At 45.5% G+C, this 26,117-nt stretch overlaps 1 protein-coding gene and 1 long non-coding RNA gene across 4 annotated transcripts in view; both read left to right on the plus strand.

Moving 5' to 3' along the window:
* Positions 1-21,080, plus strand: part of EBPL (EBP like) — a 41,342-nt gene extending 20,262 nt beyond the window's left edge. Inside the window, exons 2-4 of one of the 3 annotated variants that reach the window (XM_004472201.5) lie at positions 836-905; positions 5,453-5,591; positions 20,389-21,080. In XM_004472201.5, the coding sequence (XP_004472258.1) occupies positions 836-905; positions 5,453-5,591; positions 20,389-20,407 (228 nt within the window). In that variant the 3' untranslated portion in view covers positions 20,408-21,080. Of the gene's footprint in view, positions 1-835; positions 906-5,452; positions 5,592-7,270; positions 7,799-20,388 lie in introns of those variants that run through there. The other 2 variants (XM_004472200.5, XM_071208332.1) reach the window with 2 other exon arrangements.
* A 685-nt stretch (positions 21,081-21,765) lies between these two features.
* LOC131273480 (uncharacterized) lies at positions 21,766-22,562 on the plus strand. Its single transcript, XR_009180750.2, has 2 exons — positions 21,766-21,882; positions 22,031-22,562. It is a non-coding gene; the product is annotated as an uncharacterized lncRNA (long non-coding RNA).
* Positions 22,563-26,117: the final 3,555 nt, after the last annotated feature.

Raw genomic sequence — 26,117 nt, forward strand, 5'->3', positions numbered from 1 at the left:
GAATACTGAAAGAATGTTTAGGTGTTATTTCGGATAATTTTGAAAATGTAGCCTGTAAGCATTTTTAATTTTCTTCAGTTTGCCCTTATGTACGAGGAAAAAAAAAATTCAACTGTGGTATAGATATATATTTTTAAGATTTATTTTATTTATTCCCCCCCCCCATTGTATATGCTTGCTGTCTGCTCTGTGTCTGCTTATCGCTTGAGCCACCTTCACTCCTTGCTTGTTGTGTTTTCTCATTGTGTCTCCTCATTGCATTATCTTGTGGCATCATCTCATTATGTCATCTTGTATCAGCTCACTGTCTTGTTCTTCTTCTTTCGGAGGCACCAGGAGCTGCACCTGGGACCTCCCATGTGGTAGGCAGATGCCCAACTGCTTGAACCACATCCACTTCCCTGGTATAGATATTTGAATATCATTTTTGTTAAGATAGATCTTGGATTTTTTTGAGGTGAGACAGAATGAACTGCTATGAGGTACTTCTCCAAGAGATGAGATCCTTTGGCTACTCCATTGCTCGGTCCATTTAATAAGCTCCTTTCATGTTCAAAATTTTTAACTTATTTTTTTTTCCCACAAGAACATACCTCTACTTTTACAATGCCAGTCAGAGAAAAAGTGTTTATCATACAATCATTTTCTTTGGGCATATCTATTTCCAAGGTACAGGAATCCTTCCAGCCTTTGGGGTCACAGCCGGTGGGGTTGTGGCGGTGTAGCTCCAGCAGGGGAGGGCACCAGGGGAGGTGCCCTGGGATGCACTGTCCCTGCTCTGCCATCCTGTGATGGCGATGCTGATGAGAGCATGTGTCTGTTTTCTTCTTTCTAGGAAGGCTCTTTCGTCTACTTGTCTTTAGTAGGAAACATAGCAGATTCCAATGGCTTGATTGCATCACTGTGTAAGTAATTAAAACCCTTTGCCATTTGCAATGCTTGAGATGAATTGCAAGCATGGAAGTCTGTCAAGATGTGTCTATGCCACAGATTTCAGGGTTCCATTATATGAAATGTCCAGAACAGACAAATCTTTAGGGATGGAAAGTAGATGAGTGGGTGCCTGGGGCTGGGGTGATCACAGGCAGAGGGGAATGACTACTAACGGGCAAGGGTTTCTTTGGGGGTGATGAAAATGTTCTAAATGAGATTGTGGGGGTTCAACTCCATGAATCTACTAATAAATCCTTCGAACAGTACGCTTTAAGTGGGTGAATTTTATGGTCTATGAATTATATCTCGATGAAGCTATTATATATATAAATGTGTATGCTTGCAGTAAGTGAAAATTGAAGAACTTGCAGCATTTAAACTGTGTTTTTCATGCTTTTAATATCAACTTTATTTGTATATCTATAGTCCTGTAGATCATTTCCAAAAATCTTCCTGCTTTACAAAGATACTAACGAGCCTACAAAATTTCCCCATGTCCTTCATGGTCTCTATAAATCAGTCAACAGTCGACCAGTTTGTATCCTACCACGTCCTGTGTCAATAAATGAGCCCAGCAGCAGGGTCCAGAGGCATTTATAAATGTGAAATCGGACCCTCTCCAGCCAGGATGTCTGGGGACGTGGACTCCTGGTCACTCCTGGTGTTAGGAAAAACCTGCAAGGGAGTGGAGTCAGCGACAGTTAGGGCTTCAAAAAGACATGTGTCGGGGAAGCAGATGTGGCTCGACTGATAGAGCGGCCGCCTACCGCATGGGGGGTCCAGGGTTCAAGCCCCGGGCCTCCTTGACCCATGTGGAGCTGGCCCATGCACAGTGCTGATGCGTGCAAGGAGTGCCGTGCCACGCAGGGGTGTCCCCCGCGTAGGGGAGCCCCACGCGCAAAGGATGCGCCCCTCATTGAGCTGCCCCATGCGAGAAAAGCACAGCCCGCCCAGGAGTGGCGCCGCCCACACGGAGAGCTGACACAGCAAGATGACACAACAAAAAGAAACACAGATTCCCAGTGCCATGGAGAATGCAAGCGGACACAGAAGAACACACAGCGAATGGACACAGAGAGCAGACAACTGGAGGGAGGGGCGGGTGAAGGGAGAGAAATAAGTAAAATAAATCTTAAAAAAAAAAAAAAAATTAAGACATGTTGCCCCTGCGGCCTCCTGGCCCGGCAGGGACCTGTGGGAGTGTGGGCGCGGGGGCCCGGTTACTTCAGTCCCTGGAGCTCCGTGGGTCTCTGGGTGAGTAGCTGAGGGCTGCTGGGGAAGCCCCGGCGGCCGAGGACCCCGGCCCGAGCCCCCCCTCGCCGCCAGCCTCCCCGTCCCGCCCTGGCCCCGCCGGCGTCACGGCAGGGAGCAGCCCAGGTCCAGGCCCGGCCGGGCCCCTTCCTAAGTCACGTTCCCGTTTCCGTGTCTCACCTCAGAGAAGGGCAAGCGCGTTGGTGAAGGTGCCCCTGGTTGCCAAGAGTGAGGGGGGGGCTCGCTACAGGCGTTGGCTGTCAGGCGGGCTGTGGGTGGTTGGGAACGTCGTGACCTACACGGGCTCCTCCGGCAAGAAGGGTGCCGAGCCCATGCCGACGGGACTGCGGGGGGCGCTGGGGCGGGGCGGTGAAGGGGGCTTTCTGTAGGAGTTTTTGGTAGCCCTACAACTGTTGCAATTTTTTTTTTTAATTGAAAGCAAAATAGGTCACATAAAGTAGTGCCTCAGGCTTAAAAGTGCAGAAAACTGCCCCGGGCCTCCTTAAAATGCGGACTGGGATCCGCGGGTTGGTCTGGGGGCTGCCTTTGGTTCTCCAGGAGGGCTTGGAGCCAGCAGGCCGGGTCCCAGTGGCCTTGGGTCGCGCCCCCCTCTCGGCTCGCTGGCTAAGGCACAGGGGACCCCAGCTGTCCAGTAGGCGGCAAGCCTCCCAGGTCAGGCTTCTCCGTGCACCTGCCGGCCTGCAGTCCAGCTGCTCAGGTGCTTGACATGCAAAGAGGTGGTCAGAGTTAATAGCAGACCCAGAGGGGATTGCAGCGGCTTGAGGGTACCAGGGCCTGGCTTAGAGGCCGTCCCCTGCTTCCTTCTTGGCCTTAAATACCTGCTTTTCCTCCCCCGCCCCCCACCTCCTCACTGTCTTCTCTGGTTTTGCAGAGTTACCTGTCATTTCAGACATGCTGGCCTCTCTCAGCTCCAGGCCTGCCCCCGTGCCCCTCCTGGAAATGCCCTTCTCCTTCCGGGCCCAGTTGAGGAGTCACCTCCTCCAGGAAGTCCTCCCTGGTGCCCCGGCTCTGATGTGGGAGTGGTCCCCTGTTAGCACCACGCGACACGTGTCTGATGGTTTCGACCCCCAGGACTGTGAGCCGCTTGCAGTCTGACCGTGACCTAGTGGTGCTGCACTTTCCAGGCCTGACACAGCGCAAAGAAGATCTGTGGAGTCCAACACCCCCTGATCTTTAATCCCAAATCCCTGACCTTTTTCTTGAGCGACATTTTCTCGGCGAGCTGATGCCGTGGCGGGTACGTTTTGCGTGTTGTGTGTGTGGAAACTCACGCGGGACGTTTCTTTTCAAAATCATACTGTCTTCCCGTCAGAACCGCAGGCAGGCTGGATGGCTGAGCAGGGCGCGCTGGTTACTTTGGCCCCCCCAGAATCTCCCGAGAGGGTCTTGTGCGTGCTCTCGTTAAGCAGCTTCCCCTGTTGACTGGCAGGCCCTCCCCTCGGGGCAGCCTTTCCATTAGACGCCTTCTCTGTCGCTCCCCCCAAGGGATGCGTCCTCTGGCCGTTTGAGCCTGGAGCTCTGGGCTGCGTGGACCAGGCAGATAACGTTGGGCAGATTTTGACCCTGTGCGCCCTTCCTACCTACGGTGAGAGCGGTCTCTAAAGAGAGAAGAGGTAGGACTGTCGTTTCTCACTGTCATCATTCGAGGTGTTCTGATCGGCTTGTGTTACTTTTATACATTAAAAGGAAGTAATTAAGGAAGAAGATGGCCTTGGCAGTGCCATGGACTTTTCTAGAAGAAGCCATTCTGCTCTCAGCTGCTCGTCCGTCAGCACAGCTGAGGCTGCGTGTGGTGGCTCTTGGGACTGAGCCCTCAGTCCCAGCGCAGGCTGCAGCAGGGCTGTGCCCATTTGGAATCATTCTGTAGTCCAGGCTAGACCACCCCTCCCCTTCCCACGGCCACCTCAGCACTCAGTTTCTCTTCAATTATTAGTAAACTCGCATTTTAAAAATTGATATTTCCTTAATAAAAAGTTTTCCACATCAAAACCATCCTTATAGGTTTATGCTGGTATTTTGCAATAAGGAAATTATAATGCATTTACCAAGATAATTATTGAAAACTGTCTTTGCAAAGTCTGACCATGATGAATTTAGAATCCCACTAGTTATCATGAAAAGGGAACGAGTAAGGAGGAGGCATATGTGAAAGCACTTTGGAAACTTTTAAGTTATTTTACAAATAGAACATGCTATAGATACGATGACTTCTGTGATGGTTTGAGTCTTTTGTGGACCCCAGAATATTATGTTCTTAAGCTAGCCCATTCCTGTGCGTGTAAGCCTATTGTATGTGGGGCCCTTGGATTAGATTCAGTTAAGGGGCCTTTTAATTAGGTCACTTTTTTTTTTTGAGGTGCCAGGACTGGGGATTGAATCCTGGACCTCGTGTGTGAAAAGCCAATGCTCGGCCACTGAGCTATGCCGGCTCCTGATGGGAGCACTTTTGATTAGGTCCCTTCAGTTAAGGACCTTTGACTAGACTGTGGGACCCGGGATGGGTCCTGATCCTTTTACTGGAGTTCTATATAAACTGAGGGCTGGAAACAGACACTCAGAGAGAGAGGGGGAGTTGCCATTTTACTCTGCCACGTGACAGGGGACTCCAGGATCACCTGCAGCTGCAGAGAGAGAGAAACCCCCAGAGGCTGAGGGAGAGGCTGGAGGCTGGGGTCGGCCGGGCAGCCAGGAGGGGAGAAGGGAGCCACGTGCCTGAGCACCCGCGGCTGAGCGGGGGAGAACGCGGGCCTGAAGAGAAGCCGCGGCCGCCATCTTGCCGGGCCGCCGCCGCCATCTTGCCGGGCCGCCGCCGCCATCTTGCCGGGCCGCCGCCGCCATCTTGCCGGGCCGCCGCCGCCATCTTGCCGGGCCGCCGCCGCCATCTTGCCGGGCCGCCGCCGCCATCTTGCCGGGCCGCGGTCTGGGGTGCGACGGCGTCTCTGGCGAGGCCTTGATCGGGGCCTTGTCAGAGCCTCCGAACTGTAAGCTTTCACGCTAGTGAATTCCCATTATAAAGCCCACCCATTTCCGGCGTCTTGTACTGGCAGCCCTCGGCACACTAAAACAAACTCGCGTCAGGTGGAAAGTCGCCTTCGCCCCCGGCCCTCCCTCGCCTTCCCGCAAGGCCGTAGGAAGCCTGTGAGACAGCGGCGGCTGATCTTTTTATCTCCTCCGTGAGGGAAAGGGTCATTTGCACTGACTGTCAGAGGAATAGCCGCCAGATGAGTAATAGGGTGTTTTTTTTAAGGGAAGGAGTACGGCAAAGCCGATGCCAGGTGGCTTCATTCCGACCCGACGATTGTGTCTGTGGAAATTCTGACGGTTGTCCTGGCTGGGTCCCTGGCGCTGCTCCTCATTTACGCCATAGTCAAAGAGAAATATTATCGGTAAGTGCCCTGCTCCTGTCTGTTAGAAATAAATCTTCTTCTTCTGGAAGAAAGTAAGGCTCACCCGATTATGGAGAAGAAAAGAATTTATTTTCAATCTTGCAAGAAGGGGCGCACAACCAGGAAACGTGGCTGGCGCCCCGAACAAAGAAAAATGGCACAAATTATACCCCTAAGCCTAGCACGCAAGCCTTCCTCTGTTTCTCCGTAGATTGGATACTTCAGAAGTTACAGCCTATCCGAGAAGATCTAACTTTCCCGGCAAAAGTTTGTGATGAACTGCTTCCCTCATCACATTCCAGCCATTTTTGTTTTCACCTGCTCCCCTCTGCCAAATAAGGAATGGAATGTGGTGGTGAATTGGTATTGGCTTAGCTCTTTCTGGGGCATCTTCCTTTTTTTTTTTTTTTACTCCCTATAGGACTGGCTTAAGCTGGTTTCCTTTGTTGCTGTTTAACCCGGGAGTGGGAGACTGAGGCAGGTTACATTCCTTTTTGTGAAAACTAAACTAATCTTTGTTTCTTACATGTCCGCCAGAAAAGGGGAGAAACGTCACCTGTCCTGAGGCCGAAGTGGCCTTTGGTGCAGTTGTGACCATACTTATTTGTTGCATGAAAATCAGAGTAGAAAAGAAAGCTGTTCAACCTTGGAGAAGGGCCACGTGGCCAGCAGGATAATTTTGCTTTGTTCAAAGTCAAAGTTATGAGATTCTCATAAATGTTGGATGATTTACCACCAATATTTTGAAAAATAAAAGGGCAGTATTTTCATCCTTTTTCTTCCCCCCTACTTCACTGTCCTACTTCACCAAAGGTCAATTCCCTGGTGTAGTTCTGAATTGGGCAGCGAGAGCAATGAGAAGTCCTTCCAGAGCAGGGTGTGCAGGGTAGGGGGGCGAGGAGAAGGAGGCCAGGTGAACCACCCAATCTGCCACACCCAGAGACTCTAAACTCTCCTCTCTCCCTTTTCCTTCCTCCCCTTTTTCTAGACCAAGTCAGAAAAAGGTTGTCATCCCAGGGCCGATTCCCGGAAACAATGCCATGTAGACACAAACCTGCTTTCAGCTTTGTTGAAGAACTCTATGTAAAGCCGCATTGTAGAATCTCAGATTTGCAAGAGGCCTCGAAGGTCGTTTAGTCCACTTTTCCCTCCCTCGTTTTACACGGAGGCATGGCTGTAAAAGCTGAATTTCTCCTTGGTGCCTCGATGTATTTGAGGTGCCATGCATGGCATTGGTTGCAGGCCTGCTGGGTGCACTCATTTGTTTGTGATTTTAAACACGTACACTTTTAACATCACTGAATACCTACTGCTTACCAGGCGCCGTGCTCAGCCCTTTACCTCCATATCTCATTTAATCTCCCCAGTACTCTCTGAGGAAGGGACTGGCCGAGAGCGAGATGCCCCTCCAAGTCTCTCTTTGCTAGGTCAGGTGAGACCTCATGAAATCTAAGAAAAAGGCAGGAGACCCGAGAGCCCTTATCTAACTCTCAGAAGACTCTGGAAAGGGCAGCATTGCTCCTCCTAGCCCGCGGTCCTGTCACTTCGCTCAGTGGAGCCTGAGGGCCACCTGCAAGGGGTTTCCGTGACGCGGGCCTTCAAGGGGCGGCGTGCGGCCCAGCGTGCCAGCGTGCGCCCGGCGGCAGGTTCACCGCTGTTTGCCTCTCTGTGCCCGACAGGCATTTCCTCCAGGTCACCCTGTGCGTGTGCGAGTTGTACGGCGGCTGGATGACCTTCTTGCCCCAGTGGATTGTCGGCAGCCCCAGCCTCGACACCAGCAGCTGGGTCTACCTCTGGATCTACATGGGATTTTTTAATGGTGTGTGGGTTTTGGTCCCAGGGCTGTTACTGTGGCAGTCGTGGGTAGAACTCAAGAAAATGCATCATAAAGAAACCAGTGTGAGGAAGAAGTTTCGGTGAATTCTCAAAATCGTAAGCACTGTTACCCTGCTTTAGGAGCCACGATGAATCTTTCCTTCGGCCAAATGTAATACGTTCCAGTCTACACTTTCTTTTTATATTGTTCCTGAACAACCTATTTCAATTTGATTTGAAAGTGGCCAGTTGGTTTTGTTTTTGTTTTTTCATTTAAATAGAAGTATATAGGAAAAAGAATCAATTTTAACTTGTAACAGTAACATATTTAATTATGTAATTTTATGGCTGTCATTAATTGTTCCACCTCAATAAAGCCAATTCTCATAGAAGTCTGTAGCTAATATTGTATTAATTTTTTTTATTCCAAAGAACATGTCGTTGCTCCATCTTTTTATCTTCTCCCTAGTCTTTTGGTTACCAGAGTGAAGTCAGAAATGAAATGAATAATTCTGTTTACATTTGTATGTTTTCAACTTTGTGAACCCAACAAAAACTGATACAAGTAGAAACTTGTGAGTGAGCTAATTCACAGGGTTTCACACGAGCACATGATTGACTTTCTCTCTGCCCTTTTTCGAGGAGCAGGATTTGAGATATCTTACAGAAATGCATGGTACATTATGATAAAAAGAGTAAATCCAGAAATAGGAGTACAGGGAAAATAAGAGCCAGAAATAATAAGATTAAAGTTAATATGCAAAATGCATGAGATAAGGCCCTATGCACAAATTTGGCACTTACTTTAGTAGCAAGAGGGAAATGTGACCAAATTGTGTTTCACAGAATACTCTTTTTGGGAGATGGTAATAGGAGTTTTCTTCATGCTTCTCATGTACGAGGTCCTAGGTTTATTTCCTGGTACCTCCTAAAAAAGCAGAAAAGCCAACTCTCACTGGGGAGCAGATGTGGCTCCGTGGTTGGGTGCCTGCTTCTCATGTGCAAGGTCCTGGGTTCATTCCCTGGTACCTCCCAAAGGAGGGGGAAAAAAAAGCTTCCTAAAAAGCTATCATTTGGAGAGTAAAAAGGAAGCCACAGGTTAGAAGGTATTTGCAGTACATATATCTGAGAAAAGACTCACCTCAAACAATTAAAGAATTCTTGTAAATCAATTAGAAAAAGATAGGCAATCTAAGAAAAACACTTTGCAAAAGAGAATATCCAGTGTCAGGGGAAATGCTAATCCAGGCCACAGTCAAGTATCACTATACACCTATCAGAACAGCTGAAAATGAAAAGACTGACAATGCCAAGTGTCGATGAAGATGTGGAGCAACTGGAACGCACACACTGCTGATGGGAGTGTAAAGTGGAAGATGCTCCATTGATGTGTTTATGGAGACTTCAGTTTTGGTCAATTCCATATCTCAATTGTAATGAATACCTTGTGATTGGACTGAAGCTCATGAGAGTAAACTTTTCATCTCCTTGAATAGCAGTGAAAGTGTTATTTTTTGACTGATGAAAGGACTACAAAAAGGCTTTAGCCTTGAGGTACCTTCAGTAATTAACCAAGTTTCAACCATATTGTCCTCTTTTATAAATTTATGGAATTTCAGATTTTGCCTTCAGCTATTTTTTTGAAATGTTAAACATATTTTTTTTTAAATTTTATTCTGAAATAATTTTAAACTTGCCAGACAGTTGCAAAAATAATACAAACTCCAGCCCACCTCCACACCCCCAGATACCACATCCACCAATTTTAGCATTTTACTTCTCTCGCTCTTTCTTTGTTTCTCTATCTTCCTATCTCTGTCTTCTGAACACTTAAGAACAGGCTGCACATATAATCTTCCTTGAACACATAATATTTCCATGTATATTTCCTATAAACAAGGATTTTCACTTAGGCACCCACCTTAAGTGAGTTATCAAGTTTAAGAATTTAACATCTCTCTAAAGCTTAAAGTCAATATTCCATGTTTTTCTTATGTCATAATAATGTCCTTTTGAGCCTTTTCTCCTCCATTCTTAGGTCCCATCCAGAATCATATATTGCATTTTATTGTCATTAATTCTTCAATTTCTTTTTCTTTATACTAGTTATATTCTATGTATTTTCTGTTTATATTCTATATAACTATTTCCACGCCAAGCCCTCTCAAACATAAGTACCAGTGGGATTAATCCCATCTACTGTGTTACAATACCCTGATCACCATCCATTACTATCATTTTTCCTTCATCTCAAACAGAAACCCTACTCTTATTTGGCAATAACTCCCCATTGCCCTGCCCCCTACCTCTGGTAACCTTTCTGTGTTCTGATATTTTCTTTCTGGTTACCATGGAGTTTATTTGATTTTTAACAAATCAATTTTATTGATACATATTAGTAAAGCATAAAATTCATCCAAAGTATATAATTACTGGTATTTGGTACAATCACATAGTTGTGCATTCATCACTTCAATCATTATTAGAGCATTTTCTTTATTTCAATAATAATGAACAAAATAAAAGACAAGAAAATTCTTCACCTCTCAGCCTGTCTCTCTTTTCCCTGCTGTACCTAGATGCATGTCTGGCTATTCTTCAACAATTATTTATTTATTAAACAGTTCTACTGAGATATATTTACATACCATACGAACTATCCAAAGTGTATGATCAATGGCTTTTAGTATAATCACAATGTTGTGCATACATCACCTCAGAAAAACTTGAATACAATTGCATTATGCTGAAAAGAAAAACTCCACATCCCTTAGCATTCCTTCCCAGCTCTACATAGCCACTAATCTAATTTCATGTTTATAAATTGATTTTTATTTATATTTTATATAAATAGAATCAGGCAGTGGACTTGGCCCAGTGGTTAGGGCGTCCATCTACCACATGGGAGGTCCGCGGTTCAAACCCCGGGCCTCCTTACCCCGTGTGGAGCTGGCCCATGCGCAGTGCTGATGCGTGCAAGAAGTGCCATGACATACAGCGGTGTCCCCCACATAGGGGAGCCCCACGTGCAAGTAGTGCACCCCGTAAGGAGAGCCGCCCAGCGCGAAAGAAAGTGCAGCCTGCCCAGGGATGGTGCCACACACATACAGAGCTGACACAACAAGATGACATAACAAGAAACACAGATTCCGTGCCACTGACAACAGAAGCGAGCAAAGAAGATGCAGTGGAATAGACACAGAGAACAGACAATGGGGGGGGGGGGGGGCGGGGAAGGGGAGAGAAATAAATAAATCTTAAAAAAAAAAAAATAGAATCATACAGTACATAGTACTTTATGTCTGGTTTCATTCACTTAGCATAATGGTTTTTTTTGTTTGATATTAACATTTTGTAGTATTAACTTGCATTTGTTCAGCTTTAAAGAAAAACAGCCTTATATGTGCAATTTTACCCATACTCATATTTTACACACAGTTTTAGTATGCTATACAGTTCCATGTTAAATTTTTTAGCTTTGCTTTTAGTAACATACATGTCCTTAGACTTTCCCTTTAAACCACTTTTGTACCCACAGATAGTATGGCTAGTTACAAACATGTTGTGCTTTCACCTTTTCTGTTCATTTCCAAAGAACCCTCAGCTTCCATTCTCTAACTCATTCTATTTTCTGGTGACCTATATTCAAGGTAGTAATACTATGGGTTTACACAATATATTTAGTTCATAATAGTGCACTGATACAGTATTTGTCCTTTTGTGTCTGACTTGCTTCACTCAGCATAATGTCCTCCAGTTTCATCCATGTTGTCATATGCTTCATGACTTCATTTCTTCTTACAGCTGCATAATATTCCATTGGTGAATGCACCATTGTTTACCCATTCATTGGTTGATGGACACCTGGGTTGTTTCCAACTTTTCGAAATCATGAATAACACTGCTATGAACTTAGGTGTGCAAGTGTCTGTTTGTGTCACTGTCCGACTCAGTTCTGCTGGGTATATAGCCAGTAATTGTATTGTTGGGTCATGTTGCAAATCTATATTCAGCTTCTGTAGGAACTACCAAATAGTCTCCACAGGGGTTGTACCATTCTGCATTCCCACCAACAGTGAATAAGTGTTCTTATCTCTCCACAGCCTCTCCAACACTTGCAGCTCTCTGTCTTTTTAATAGTGGCCATTCTGATAAGTGTTTAACATTTCAAAAATGTGAAATGAGGGAAACGGACTTTGGCCCAGTGGTTAGGGCGTCCGTCTACCACATGGGAGGTCCGCGGTTCAAGCCCCGGGCCTCCTTGACCCGTGTGGAGCTGGCCCATGCGCAGTGCTGATGCACGCAAGGAGTGCCCTGCCACGCAGGGGTGTCCCCCGCGTAGGGGAGCCCCACGCGCAAGGAGTACGCCCATAAGGAGAGCCGCCCAGCGCGAAGGAGGGAGCAGCCTGCTGAGGAATGGCGCCGCCCACACTTCCTGTGCCGCTGACGACAACAGAAGCGGACAAAGAAACAAGACGCAGCAAAAAGACACAGAAAACAGACAACCAGGGGAGGGGAGGGGAATTAAATAAATAAAAAATAAATCTTTAAAAAAAAAAATGTGAAATGATATCTCATTGTAGTTTTGATTTACATTTCCCAGTCATTAGTGATGCTAAATATTCTTTTTGTGTTTATTTTTTTTGCCATTTGTCTTTCTTCTTTGGACAAATGTCTAGTCAAGTCTTTTGCCCATTTATTAATTGGGTCTTTTGTCTTTTTATTGTTGAGTTGTAGCATCTCTTTATAATCATGGATATTAAACCCTTAGCACACATGTGATTTCCAAATATTTTCTCTCATTGAGTCAGCTGCCTTTTCACCCTTTTGACAAAGTCCTGTGATAAGCAAAAGTGTTTAATTTTAGGGAGGTCCCATTTATCTATTTTTTCTTTTGTTACATATGCTTTGAGTGTAAGGTCCAAGAAATCATGACCTACCACAAGATCTTGAAGATGTTTCCCTGCATTTCCTTCTAGTAGTTTTATGGCCCTGGCTTTTATACTTAGGTCTTTCACCATTTTTAATTGATTCTTGTATAGGGAGTGAGGTAGGGGTCCTTTTTCATTCTTTTGGTTTTGGATATCCTGTCAACATGTATTTGGTAGATTTGTCAAAAAACAGTTGGTCATAGAGTTGAGGGTTTATTTCTGGACTCTCAGTTCTATTCCACTGTTCAATATGTCTATCTTTATGCCGATACTTTGCTGGGTTTTTTTCTTGCCCTCCCCTTCCCCCTCCCTCACCCTGCTGTTTTTGATATCTGTGTCCATTTTCTGTGTGATCTTCTGTATCTATTTCTCTTTTTGTCTTTTCTTCTTGTCTTTCTCCTCTAGGATTCACCAGGATTCAATCCTGGGGATCTCCAATGTGGAGAGAGGTTCTCTGTCAACTGTGCCACCTCAGTTCCTGGTCTCTGCTGTGCTTCTCCTTGAATCTCCCCTTCATCTCTCTTTTCTTGCATCATCATCTTGCTGCGTGACTCATTTGTGTGGGCAGTGGCTCACCACACAGGCACTTGCACGAGCATTTGACTTACCACACGTGCACTGGCTCGCTGCACGGCTACCCACATGGGCACTCGGCTTGCTGTGTGGGCACTGACTTGCCACGCAGGCAAGCTTTCTCTTCTTTTTCACCAGGAGGCCCCAGGGATCAAACTCGGGTCCTCCCGTATGGTAGGCGGAGGCCTTATCACATCCACTTCCCAGTATGATGCTGTTTTGACCACTGTAGCTTTGTAATATGTTTCAAGGTCAGTCAGTGAAATTCCTGCCACAAAGCTCTTCTTTTTTGGGATGCTTTTGACTATTCCAGTGCACTTTCCCTTGCAAATAAATTTGGTAATTGCGTTTTCTATTTCTATAAGGTAGGCTATTGGAATTTTGATTGGTATTGCATTGAATCTATAAATCAGTTTGGGTAGGATTAACATCTTCATGATATTTAGTCTTTCTGTCCATGAACATGGAATGTATTTCCATTTGTTTAAATCTTCATTGATTTCTTTTAGCATTGTTTTCTAGATTTTTGCCTTAGCTCCTGTACTTTTATGATTTAATTGATTTCTAGGTATTTGAGTCTTTTTTTTCTCCTAATTTCCTCTGCAGATTGTTCAGTACTAGTGTACAGAAACGTTTCCAATTTTTGCGTGTTGATCTTGTATCCTGCCACTTTGCTGAGCTCATTTATTAGCTCAAGTAGCTTTGTGTAGACATTTCAGAATTGTCTGAATATGGGATCATGTCATCCACAAATAGAGTTTTACTTCCTCTTTTTCTATTTGAATGACTTTTTTTTCTTCTCTAACTGCTCTTGGTAGAATTTCTAGTACATAGTTGAATAACAGTGGTGAAAGTGAGCATCCTTGTCTTGTTCCCAATCTTAGAGTGAAAGCTTAAGCCTTTTCCTTTTGAGTACAATGTTAGCTGTGGGTTTTTCATACATGCCTTTTATCATATTGAGGAATTTTCCTTCTATTCCTATCTTTTGAAGTGTTTTATTGAGAAGTGATGCTGGAGTTTGTTGAATGCCTTTTCTGCATCAATTGAGTAGATCATGTGGTTTTCATTCCTTCAGTTTGTTAATGTGGTGTTATTATGTTGACTGATTTTCTTATGTTGAACCAGCCTTGCATACCAGGAATAAATCCCACTTGGTTGTGATGTGTAAGTCTTTTGATATGCTGTTGAATTCTAGTTGCAAGTATTTTGTGTAGAATTTTTGCATCTATGTTCATTTAGAGAGATTGGTCTCTAATTTTCTTTTCTTGCAGTATCTTTAATCTGGCTTTGGTATTAGGGTGATGTTGGCTTCATAAAATGTGTTTGATAATTTTCCCTCCTCTTCAAATTTTTAGAAGAGTTTAAACAGGATTGGTGTTAATTCTTCTTGAAATGCTTAGTAGAACTCACCTGTGAAGCCATCTGGTCCGGGACATTTCTTTGTTGGGAGATTTTGATGATGGACTCAATCTCTGTGATTGGTTTGAACATCTTATATTTCTTGTAACATCAGTGTAGCTTGTTCGTGCATTTCTAGGAATTTGTCCATTTCATCTAGGTTGTCTAGTTAGTTGGTATACAGTTTTTCATAATATCCTCTTATGATCCTTTTTATTTCTGTGGGGTCAGTTTTAACTTGCCCTCTTTCACTTCTAATTGTATTTTTTTGCATCATCTTCTTTTCTTTGTTTGTCTAGCTATAGGTTTGTCAATTTTATTCATCTTCTCAAAGAAGCAGATTTTGGTTTTATTGTTTATTTTTTTGTCATTGTTCTCAATGTCATTTCTTTCTTTCTGCTTGCTTTGGGAGTGGTTTGCTGTTCTTTTTCTAGTTTCTCCAGTTGTTCAGTTAGGTCTTTGATTTTACCTCTTTCTTCTTTTTTATTAAAGATTTATTTATTTTTCCCCTCCCTGCCTGCTTTTGCTGTATCCATTCACTGTGTGATCATCTGTATCTATTTCTCTTTTTTTGTCCTCTTATCTTTTTCCTCTAGGATTCAGAGGGATTCAATCCTGGGGACCTCTGATGTGGAGAGAGGTTCCCTCTCAATTGTGCCATCTCAGCTCCTGGTCTCTGCTACACTTCAGTTTGATTCTTCCCTTCGTCTCTCTTTCGTTACATCAGCATCTTGCTGCATGACTCACTTGTGTGGGCACTGGCTTACCACGTGGGCACTGGCTCACCACGTAGGCACTCGTGGGCACTGGCTCACCACACAGGCAGTCACGTGGGCACCCGGCTCACCGCGTGAGCACTGACTCACTGTGCAGGCACCCTTTCTCTTCTTCTTTTTCACCAGTAGGTCCCAGGGAGCAAAGCCAGGTCCTCCCATATGGTAGGCGGAGGCCTTATCACTTGCACAACATCCACTTCCCTCTTCTTTTTTAATAAAGGTATTTAGGACTGTAAATTTCCCTCTCAACACTGCCTTCACTGTATCCTATGAGTTTTGACAGATTGTATTATTGTTTTCATTCCTCTTCAATATATTTATTAATTTCACTTGCAATTTCTTCTTCGACCCACTGATTATTTTTTAGGAATGTGTTATTTAGCCTCCACACATTTGCAAATTTACCTCTTTCCTGTCTATTAATGATTTCCAGTTTCATTCCATTATGATCTGAGAAGGTGCTTTGTATAATTTCAGTCTTTTTATATTTACTGAGACCTGCATTGTGACCTAACATGTGGTCTATGTAGAGAAAGATCCATGGGCACTTGAGAAGAATGTATAATCTAGTGAATTTAGATGCAAAGTTCTGTATATGTCTGGTAGGTCTAGCTCGTTTATCATATTGTTCAAGTTCTCTGTTTCCTTGTTTATCTTCTGTCTAGTTCTATCTAATGATGTGAGTTGTGTGTTGAAGTCTCCAACTTTTATTGTAGAGATGTCTGTTTCTCCCTTAAGTTTTGCCAGAGTTTGCCTCATGTATTTTGGAGCACCCTGGTTAGGTGCATAGATATTTATGACTGTTATATCTTTCTGGCTGATTATGCCTTTTATTAATATATAATGACCTTCTGAATCTCTTATAACTTTTTTGCATTTAAAGTCTGTTTTATCTGATATTAGTATAGCTACCCCTGCTCTTTTTTGTTGCTGTTGTTACTATTTGCATGGAATATCTTTTTCCAGGCTTTTACTTTCAGTCAGTTTATATCCCTCAGTCTAAGGTGAATCTCTTGAAAACAGCATATGGATGGCTCATGATTTTAAATCTATTCCATCAGCCTGTATCTTTTGATTGAAGAGTTTAATCCATTCACATTCAATGAAATTACTGTAAAAGCATTATTTATTTCCACCATTGCATTCTTGGTTTTCGTATATCATATCTTATTTTCATCTTTCTTTTTACTCTTTTGGTTACCCTTTCTGTTATTCTTTCTTCTATACTCTACTCCAAGCCTCTCTCTCCAGCCTTTTTCTTTCAGGCTATAAGGCTTCATTTAATATTTCCTGCAAAGGTGGATTCTTTTTATGAACTCTCTTAGTTTCTGTTTGTGTTTTTTTTTTGTTTGTTTGTTTTTTAAGATTTATTTTTTATTTATTTCTCTCCCCCTCCCCCCAATTGTCTGCTCTCTGTGTCCATTCACTGTGTATTCTTCTGTGACCGCTTCTATCCTTAGCAGCAGCACCAAGAATCTGTGTTTCTTTTTATTGCATCATCTTCAGCTCTCCGTGTGTGTGGCACCATTCTTGGACAGACTGCACTTTCTTTCACGCTGGGCAGTTCTCCTTACGGGGCGTACTCCTTGCTCGTGGGGCTCCCCTACGCGGGGACACCCCTGCGTGGCATGGCACTCCTTGCACGCATCAGCACTGCACATGAGCCAGCTCCACATGGGTCAAGGAGGCCCAGGGTTTGAACTGTGGACCTTCCATGTGGTAGATGGACACCCTGTCCATTGGGCCAAGTCTATTTCCCTGTTTGTGAATGTTTTAAACTCACCTTCATGTTTGAAGGACAGTTTTGCTAGGTAAAGAATTCTCAGCTGGTGATTTTGCTCTTTCAGTATCCTAATTATATCATACTACTGTCTTCTCACCTCCATGGTCTCTGATGAGAAGTCTGCACTAAGTCTTACTGGACGTCCCTTGTATGTGATGATTTGTTTCTCCCATACTGCTCTCAGAATTTTCTCATTATCTTTGATGTTTGACATTCTAAGTTGGATGTGTATTGGAGTAGGTCTGTTCAGATTTATTCTGGTTACAGTACAGTACACTTCTTAGACATGTAAGTTCATTTCTTCTGTGAGAGTTGGGAAATTTTCAGCTATTATTTCCTCAACTACTCTCTCTGTCCCTTTTCCCTTCTCCTCTCCTCCTGGAACGCCCGTGACACATATGTTGTTGTGTTTCATGATATCCAACTCCTTGAGCCCCTGCTCAATTTTTCCATTCTTTCTTCTCCTTTGTTCTTTTCTCTCTTCAATTTCAGCTTGTATGTGGGAAGCTGTTGTTTAATCATTGAGCCACTTCAGCTCTCCTGAGTTGTTTTTTTTACTTGTTTTGCTTGTTGTTTGGTTTTGTTTTTTTCTAGGAGGCGCTGGGAACTGGACCTGGGACCTCCCACATGAGAAGCAGGCCCTCAGTGCTTGAGCCACATTCACTTCCCTCTAATACTTTTTTATTCAGGTTTTCAAAATCTTCTTTGTGCTCATTCAGTGTCTTCTTGATGTCCTTTATCTCTTTTACCACTCTGTCTTTAAACTCATTAATTTGATTTTGGAAATTTGTGTGCATCTCACTGATTATTATCTCAAATCCTGTATCTCTTCTGGGACGTTGATATATTCCCTTTCTTGGGCCATTTTGTCCATTTTCTTAGTATGGCTCATAATTTTTTGCTGATGTCCTGGCAGCTGATTAGGATGGTGAGTTTACTCAGATGCTCAATTTCTCGTCTTTTGTAGGGATTTAGTGGCGGGAGGCTGCGTGTTAGTGCTATCCTTTGATTCTTGGTTCAGCCTGTTCTGTGTCTTAGAATTGTCCCTGCTAATTGCTCAAATCTGGGCCCTGTACCCAGTAGTGGGTGGCAGATCCACTTTCTAGGGCCTGGGGGAGGGAGGGTGTAAAGTCGGAAAAAAGCTTCTCTTACTTATTTAAATTTACTCACAGTGCATGTCCTTGGTCCGCCAGCAGATGGTGATCTGCAGCAGACCTGAGTTGAATGCCTGGGAGTAGTGTGTTGCCTGAACATGGTTGGAATCAAAGTGACAGAGGATCCTGCCTAGACGTTAAGAGCCTCGTAATTCAAACTCTCTCAGAGGCATTTTTAACGGTAGCTGGCAGCCCCCTCTCTTTTCCTGGGTAGGAGGTAATTCTATTACCCTCTGTGTCCTCAGTAACCAGTCCTGGTCAGCAGAGGGGGAGATGGAGAGGGTCATTTCTCTTTAGTCCCTTGCCACCTCCCAAAACAAATAATGGGGAAAATGGATGTGGCTCAACCAGCTGGGCTCCTGTCTACCATATGGGAGGTCCAGGGTTCGATGCCCAGGGCCTCCTGGTGAGGGCAAGCTGGTCCACATGGAGTACAGGCCCACACGGAGTGCTGGCCCACATTGGAAAGCCACACTGCATGGGAGAGCCACCCTGCACAGGAGTGCTAGCCAATGCCAAGAGCTGGCATGGGAGGATGACACAACAAGAGACACAGAGGAGAGACGCTAAGAAGACGTAGCAAACAGGGAGTTGATATGGCACAAGAGCGTAATCTCCTCTCTCCCATTCCAGAAGATCCCAGGATCGGTTCCTGGAGCTGCCTAATGAGAATACAAGCAGACACAGAAGAACACACAGCGAATGGACACAGAGAGCAGACAATGGGGGGAATGGGGTGGGAGGAGAATAAAATAAGTCTTAAAAACAAACAAACAAACAATGGCACAGCACACCCCACCCCCAGCCTGCTCAACCCGGAAGAGCTCGTGGGACACAGCAGACTGAATCTGTGGGTCAAAAGCTGAGTCAGCCTTAGGCTGTGCCCCTCACTCTCCCCTTTCCTGGGGAGGGGGAACTCTGGGGACTCCTTTGTAGCCACCAGCCCCAAGTCCTGAGAATTCAAAAGTGTCCATTGTGTGGGGGAGGATGCCAGCATTTGCAGCAGTGGCTTTTAACTCACAATTTTGCTGTCGTGATTCTTTTCCTTTGCCTCTCCTTGGGCAGTGTCCAGCATTCCCCTGGTGTCCTAAACGCTAGAAGATTTTTACTCCTGCCATTTCTGCCTGTCCTCTAGCTAGTTTTCTGGGAGAGAAGAGTACTGTGTTGTTCTAGTCTGCTGTCTCCCCAGAAGTGCTAGCCTTCAAGTATTTTTATTGCTGGTCTCTTCCTTTTTCAACTAAAGCAAATGCTGCATTTTTTCCTGCTGATCAAAAAGAAGAAGAAATAAGTGAACAGTCATCCCTTACGACCCCGCAGTTCAACTCCTAGGCGTATACCCCGCAGAAATGCTTGCCACGTGTGCCCAAGTGGCAGCATGTTCATAATAACCACAAACAAAGCCAATGGATGACGATACAATAATGAAAATTAAGTCTGTTGTTGCTCATAACAACACAGATGAATTTCACAGACAGATGAGTGAAAGAAACCAGGCCAAGAAAGTACATCCTGTCTGATTTCATGTATAAAAAGTTAAAAATCAGAAGGGAGGCTGCTGCTGGGGTTGGAGGAGTGCAGTGACAGGACAAGGTCAGCAGGGGGCTCCAGGGGTGCTCGTAACTCATTCTGTGTTTTCGGATGGTGGTTGTAAGGCATGATAATTCATAGGGTTGGATTCTTGTGCACTGTGCACTTTTCTTTGTCTACATTATACTTCCTCTTCAAAAGTTTATTAAGGAGAGCAGATGTAGCTCAAGTGGTTGAGTACCTGCTTCCCATGCATGAGGTCCCGGGTTCAAATCCTGGTAACACCTTTAAAAAAAAAGTTTATTAAAAAAAGAATAGTCTGGCATGAAGACCTGGAAAATGTTTCCAAAGGTCCTCAAGGAGAGGACACAGTGTCCTCGACAGCAGACTCGGCTTCAGTACAGCTCGGACCGTTTCTTATTGTGTTGTCATGTGGGCCAGAGGCTGGGCCAAAGGGAGGCTTGGCAAAAGAGCCTTTCCACAAGGGAACCGCACAGCGTGTTTCCAGTGCTGGCTCTGTGCTCATCTGGCTTGGGCCGAGGGTAAGCTTCATAGAGATCGGCTGCTTATCCTGTGGGCAGTCCTGAAAACATAATTTCTCTCAACGGAGTTTTCTGGCTGAGTTTTGGTAGAGAAATGGGGCTTTACAGGTTCTGCCAGTGCCTTGGAGTTCTAGCACCCCTTCACCTTCATGTTTGCACCTGGAAGCTGGCTGCAAGAGGCATGCTTTAATGAAGTTTAAAGACAATTTGCAATTATTTCTCTTACCAGGAAATGAATTCCTGAAAGCTGTCTGTTCCTCCCCAAATGGTTTATACTGTACCTTTCCTTCCTTCACAGATTCTTCCTTCCCAGATAAAGTGGAGGCGAATGTCAGCATAAACCCCATTTAAAATCAGTGCAAATGGTGAGGCTTCCTGGTATTTAATTATGTCAACTCCACAGCTCCTGAAGTACTGGGGGAAAGGCTACAGATGGCAATATCACATCACGAAATAAAAGCTTTTTCAAAGAAAGGCTTGATGCTTTGAAGCCAAAGTGCCAAAATGTTTGGGGGAAAAAATCCTTTGTTTTTCTTTATTTTTAGTTATTAAATAAAAATCTACTGGGAAGTGGATTTGGCTCAATGGATAGAGCATTCGCCTACCACATGGGAGGTCCAGGGCTCAAACCCAGGGCCTCCTGACCCATGTGGAGCTGGCCCATGCGCAGTGCTGATGTTTGCAAGGAGTGCCGTGCCACACAGGGGTGTCCCCCGTGTAGGGGAGCCCCATGCCCAAGGAGTGCACCCCATAAAGAGAGCTGCCCAGCGCAAAAAAAAGTGCAGCCTGCCCAGGGTGGCACCACACACATGGAGAGCTGACGCAGCAAGATGACGCAACAAAAAGAGACACAGATTCCCAGTGCTGCTGACAAGAATGCAAGCAGACACAGAAGAACACACAGCAAATGGACAGAGAGAGCAGACAACTGGGGGTGGAAGGGAAGAGAAATAAATAAATAAAATGAAATAAATAAATCTTAAAAAAAAATCCACGAGCTCTTTTATGTTTGTTTGGATCTAAAGATAAATCATTTATAAGGAGAATAATGGTGCAATGCTTCAAATGAAAAAGGCTAACTTGTTGCTGTCCTTAATTTTATTTTTTTAAAGACTTTTTAATGTATTCATCTCCACCTTTATCACTATTTTGCACTTGTTGTGTCTGCTCATTGTGTGCTCTCTGTGTCTGCTCATCTTTTTTTTTTTTTTGGAGGCACTGGGAACTGAACCTGGAACCTTTCATGTGGGAAGGAGGTGCCCAATTGCTTGAGCCACATCCACTCCCTGGTTATTTTTTTTTTTTTTAAAGATTTATTTATTTATTTAATTTCCCCCCCTCCCCTGGTTGTCTGTTCTTGGTGTCTATTCGCTGCGTCTTGTTTCTTTGTCCGCTTCTGTTGTCGTCAGCGGCACGGGAAGTGTGGGCGGTGCCATTCCTGGGCAGGCTGCTCTTTCTTTTCACGCTGGGTGGCTTTCCTCACGGGCGCACTCCTTGCGCGTGGGGCTCCCCCACGCGGGGGACACCCTTGCGTGGCACGGCACTCCTTGCGCGCATCAGCACTGCGCATGGCCAGCTCCACACGGGTCAAGGAGGCCCGGGGTTTGAACCGCGGACCTCCCATATGGTAGATGGACGCCCTAACCACTGGGCCAAAGTCCGTTTCCCTACTCCCTGCTTATTGTATCTCCTCGTTACATCATCTGGTTGCATCAGCTCACCACACCAGTCGCATCAGCTTGTCTTCTTTAGGAGGCACTGGGAATTGAGCCTGGGACCTCCCATGTGGTAGGTGGGTGCCCAACTGCTTGAGCCACATCTGCTTCCCCTTAATTTTTTAAAAAAAGATTTATTTCTTTCTTTCTATACCCCCAATCCATTGTCTGCTCCCTGTGTCCATTTGCTCTGCGTTCTTCTGTGTCTACTTGTCTTCTCTTTAGGTGGCACCGGAAACCAAACCTGGGACCTTCTGGAGTGGGAGAGAGGCATTCAATCTCTTGCGCCACTTCAGCTCCCTGGTCTGCTGCGTCTCTTATTGTCTCTCCTCTGTGTCTTTTTTTGTTGCATCATCTTGCTGTGCCAGCTCTGTGCTTGGGCCAGTTTGTTACGTGGGCCAGCACTCTTGCGTGAGCCAGCACTCCTGCGTGGGCCAGTGCTCTGCCCGGGCCAGCTCACCACACAAGCCAGCACTCCTGCCTGAGCCAGTGCTCCACCTGGGAATTGAACGCTGGGCCTCCCAGATGGTAGCAGGAGCCCAATCGCTTGAGCTATGTCTGCTTCCCCCCTTAATTTTAATGAAATGTGCACTAGGTAATGGTATTCTCTGTCAGACCTGAGTATAAGTGTGAGCTATTTGTGAAAGAAACAGTTATCCTCTACCTCCTTCCTTTCCCACGCTCTCCACCTCCCACCACGTCACTGTAGAAAACAAAGTGGATCCATAAATGAACATTAAACTTTTAAAACTGATAATGGTTTAATGTATCTCCCTGCTTTGCTATATTGGCATTAAAATTTTTTATTACATAAGCAATATATGGTTTGTTCCTGAAAATGTAAATTTTAGATAAGCAAAATAATAATAATCACCAACACTATCATCGGAGGGAACCACTATTACAAATTTAATTTATAGTTTTCAAACTTCTGAGCATGTATTAGAGAATTTATCTCCGTCCCTCCCTTCCTCTCTGTCTCTGTCTTTCTCCTCTCCTTCCCTCCATTTCTCTCTCCCTCTCTTCCTCTTTCCCTCTCTCCCTCTCTCACTCCCTCCCCACCAAATTTATCCAGGAAGTAGAAATTCCACACATACACACAAAACTGACTATGGCTAGTGTTCCAAATGCCCCTATTCCTGGGAAATGCATGCACTTGTGGTGGTTGATAGCAGAATCATCATTTGATATTTGAAACCAGTTCCCGTAGATACCCGTGTTGATACAGAGCGAGCCTTACGTGGGGGGGGTCAGGAGGGACAGACAGCTCAGCTCTTATCTGTGCCATGAAGTGGCCCTGGGTCACCATGCAGTTATTTTTGTACGTCTGCACAGGAGACTCTCCAGGACACCCTTAGAATCCTAGAATCTTATATTGCTTCTTCAATGGAGAGCTCCATTTTATATATGAGGAACCTGAGGCACAGAGGGGTCAAATCGTGCCCAAAGCCACACAGCTTTTCAGTGAGCTAGGACCCCGTTCATATAAATGCTCTTTCTGAGATAGGAACACTTATCCACTGTTGTGGGAATGCAGAACGGTCCAGCCTCTGTGGAGGACTGTTTGGCAGTTCCTAAGGAAGTTGAATATAGACTTGCCACATGAACCAGCAATAGCACTACTGGGTATCTACCCAGAAGAACTGAGAGCAGGGACACAAACAGACGTCTGCACACCAATGTTCATAGCAGTGTTATCCACAATTACCATGAGATGGAAACAACCCATGTGCCCACCAACCCAAGAATAAACTGTGGTGTATACACACAATGGCATATTAGGCAGCTGTAAGAAGAAATGAAGTTGTAAAACAGATGACAGCATGGATGAACCTGGAGGACATTATGTTGAGGAAGCAAGCCAGACACAAAAGGACAAATATTGTATGATTTTACTCTTGTGATCTAAATATGTTGAGCAAATTCATGGAGTTAATAACTGGAATATAGGTCACCAGAGAATAGAATGTGGTTAGAGAATGGAAACCTGAGGTTTTGTCTGTGTAGAGTTGGTTTTTAAAAAAGGGCTGATAGTAAATCTTTGGAAATGAATAGAAATGGTGTTTGTAACTAGCAGTTACATATCATATGATAGTGACTGAAAGGGAAAGTCTAAGGACATGTACATCACTAGAAGGAAAGCTCAGAATGAAACATAGGACTATACAGCATAGCAACCCTCAAGTGAAAAATAAGTGTGGGTAATATTGCATATATAAGAATGTTTTTCTTTGAAACAGAACAAGTGAAAGTTATTGTTACAAGATGTTAATATCAGAATGTTATTTGGACAAAAATACAACCAAAGCCAACTACAGACAGTAGTGTGTAGTAATATATTAATAATCTTCCATCAATGGTTTAAAAAAAGGAAATATGTGAAAGAAACTAGACAAAAGTTACTACTTGTTTGACTCTATACAAAATATAAATACAAATAAATTAGAGAGATGGAAATAGAATAGTAGCTATGAATGGCAGAGGAAAGATTAAAAAGATTGTGAGGTGATTATGAAGGGGTGGAATTTTGTTTTTGTTTATTATTATTTTAGAGTAATGAAAATGCTCTAATATTGATTGAAATGATGAATGCACGACTCTGTGATTATACCAGATACCATTTATTGTACACTTTGGATGGATCGTTTGATTTATGAATACATTTCAGTAAATTGTTGCTCAGTGGTTGAGTGCAGGCTTCCCACATACAAGGTCCTGGGTTCAATCCCCAGCCCCCGTACCTCCAAATAAAAAATAAAATTGATTTTTTAAAAATCTTTCTGTTCCAACAATGATTCTCAAACAGGGCATTAGGTGTGTTAACCAGGCATCTACAGGTTCTGAAATTTTTCAGTTTTGTGGATTTTTAAAAAAATTAACGTAAGCATTTTTCCGGCATCTGGATCCATCCATCGCACTTGAGAAGGCCGTCAACCGCGTTGTCTGATTTTGTGTTTGTTTAGGGTCCTGTTGGTACTTTTTGCTGGTTGGACCTAGCGGTTGAGCCAAATCAGTTAACTTGGAATGCAACATTTTTTCTAGGGAAAGAGGAGACAACGTGGAGGGGCCCAATTGTTCAAATCTGAGCACCCCCACAGGACAATGCTGCTTCACGTCCCCCACCAGCGTGTCTGTGTCCATCATTTCAGTGCGCAGTTTTTAAAAAATTCTGTCTCTGCCTCTCACTCTATCGCATTGCGTTCAGAGGAAAGGTGAAGAGATTTTTGGTGTGTCCCCTTATGTTTTGCCAGATGGACTGACCGCGGTGCAGGCTGGTAAGCAGGAAGCCCCTCTCAGGAGTGCCCAGGGCTGTTGAGCTGCCCACCTCCCACCGCTGCTGCCCGTGCCAGGGGCACCTGGCAGCCCGGGGAGAGGGCACCTGGCGGCCCCCGGGAGAGGGCACCTGGCGGCCCGGGGGAGAGGGCACCTCGTGGCCCCCTGGGGAGAGGGCACCTGGCGGCCCGGGGGAGAGGGCACCTGGCGGCCCCCGGGAGAGGGCACCTGGCGGCCCGGGGGAGAGGGCACCTCGCGGCCCCCTGGGGAGAGGGCACCTGGCGGCCCCAGGGGAGAGGGCATTTGGCGGCCCCCGGGAGAGGCCACCTGGTGGCCCCCGGGGGAGAGGGCACCTGGTCGCGGAGGGGCTGGTCTTGGCCTTGGATGAGAGGGCCTTGTGGCGTGTCCCAGAGCGGCGCCCGTGGCCGCAGGAGCCTAGTCCTGTGCCACCCTCTCTCTGGTCGCCCCACACCGGGTGGCGCCCCTGTCCAAGAGCATTTTCAGGTGGCCCCGCGCGCCCGGGGCCTCACCCCGCAGTGGGTCTGGCCGGCTGTGGACGCCCTGGACGGCTGCTGGCGGCTGCCTGGCAGGAAGGCCACTTAACCCGTGCGCCCAAGGTCACGTCTCCAGCAGTCCCTGGCCACCCGCAGGCGCCCGCTTCTGCTGCCGCCCGGTCCCCGCCGGCCCCGGGCTCGCGGACTGAGGGTTTGCGGCCTCCCCGGAGCGGAGGGCAGAGGGCCGGGGTGTGCTCAGTGCCTGGAGCCTTTCGGGGAAAGGCTGGGAGGGGTGGTGCAGGGCCGCTCCTCTTGGGTTTAAGTTCAAAGCCGGCAGGTTCTCGGGGCTCCCGGCCCGCCGGCTTCCGCTTGGAGAAAACACAGGCTTGTCTTCCCCTGGCCTCTGTCTGCCCTTTCCTTTCCTTAGCTTATAAACCGCTTGGCATCTGGGAAGAGGGCTGGAGGCTCTTCGTCCCTTGGAGGGGGTACAAGTTCACCGTCAACGCCCTTTCCCGTTCCTTGCTTTAGCTCATCCTCGGGGGAAT

Source organism: Dasypus novemcinctus, chromosome 15, assembly GCF_030445035.2.
Source record: "Dasypus novemcinctus isolate mDasNov1 chromosome 15, mDasNov1.1.hap2, whole genome shotgun sequence".
Taxonomy (NCBI): Eukaryota; Metazoa; Chordata; class Mammalia; order Cingulata; family Dasypodidae; genus Dasypus; species Dasypus novemcinctus.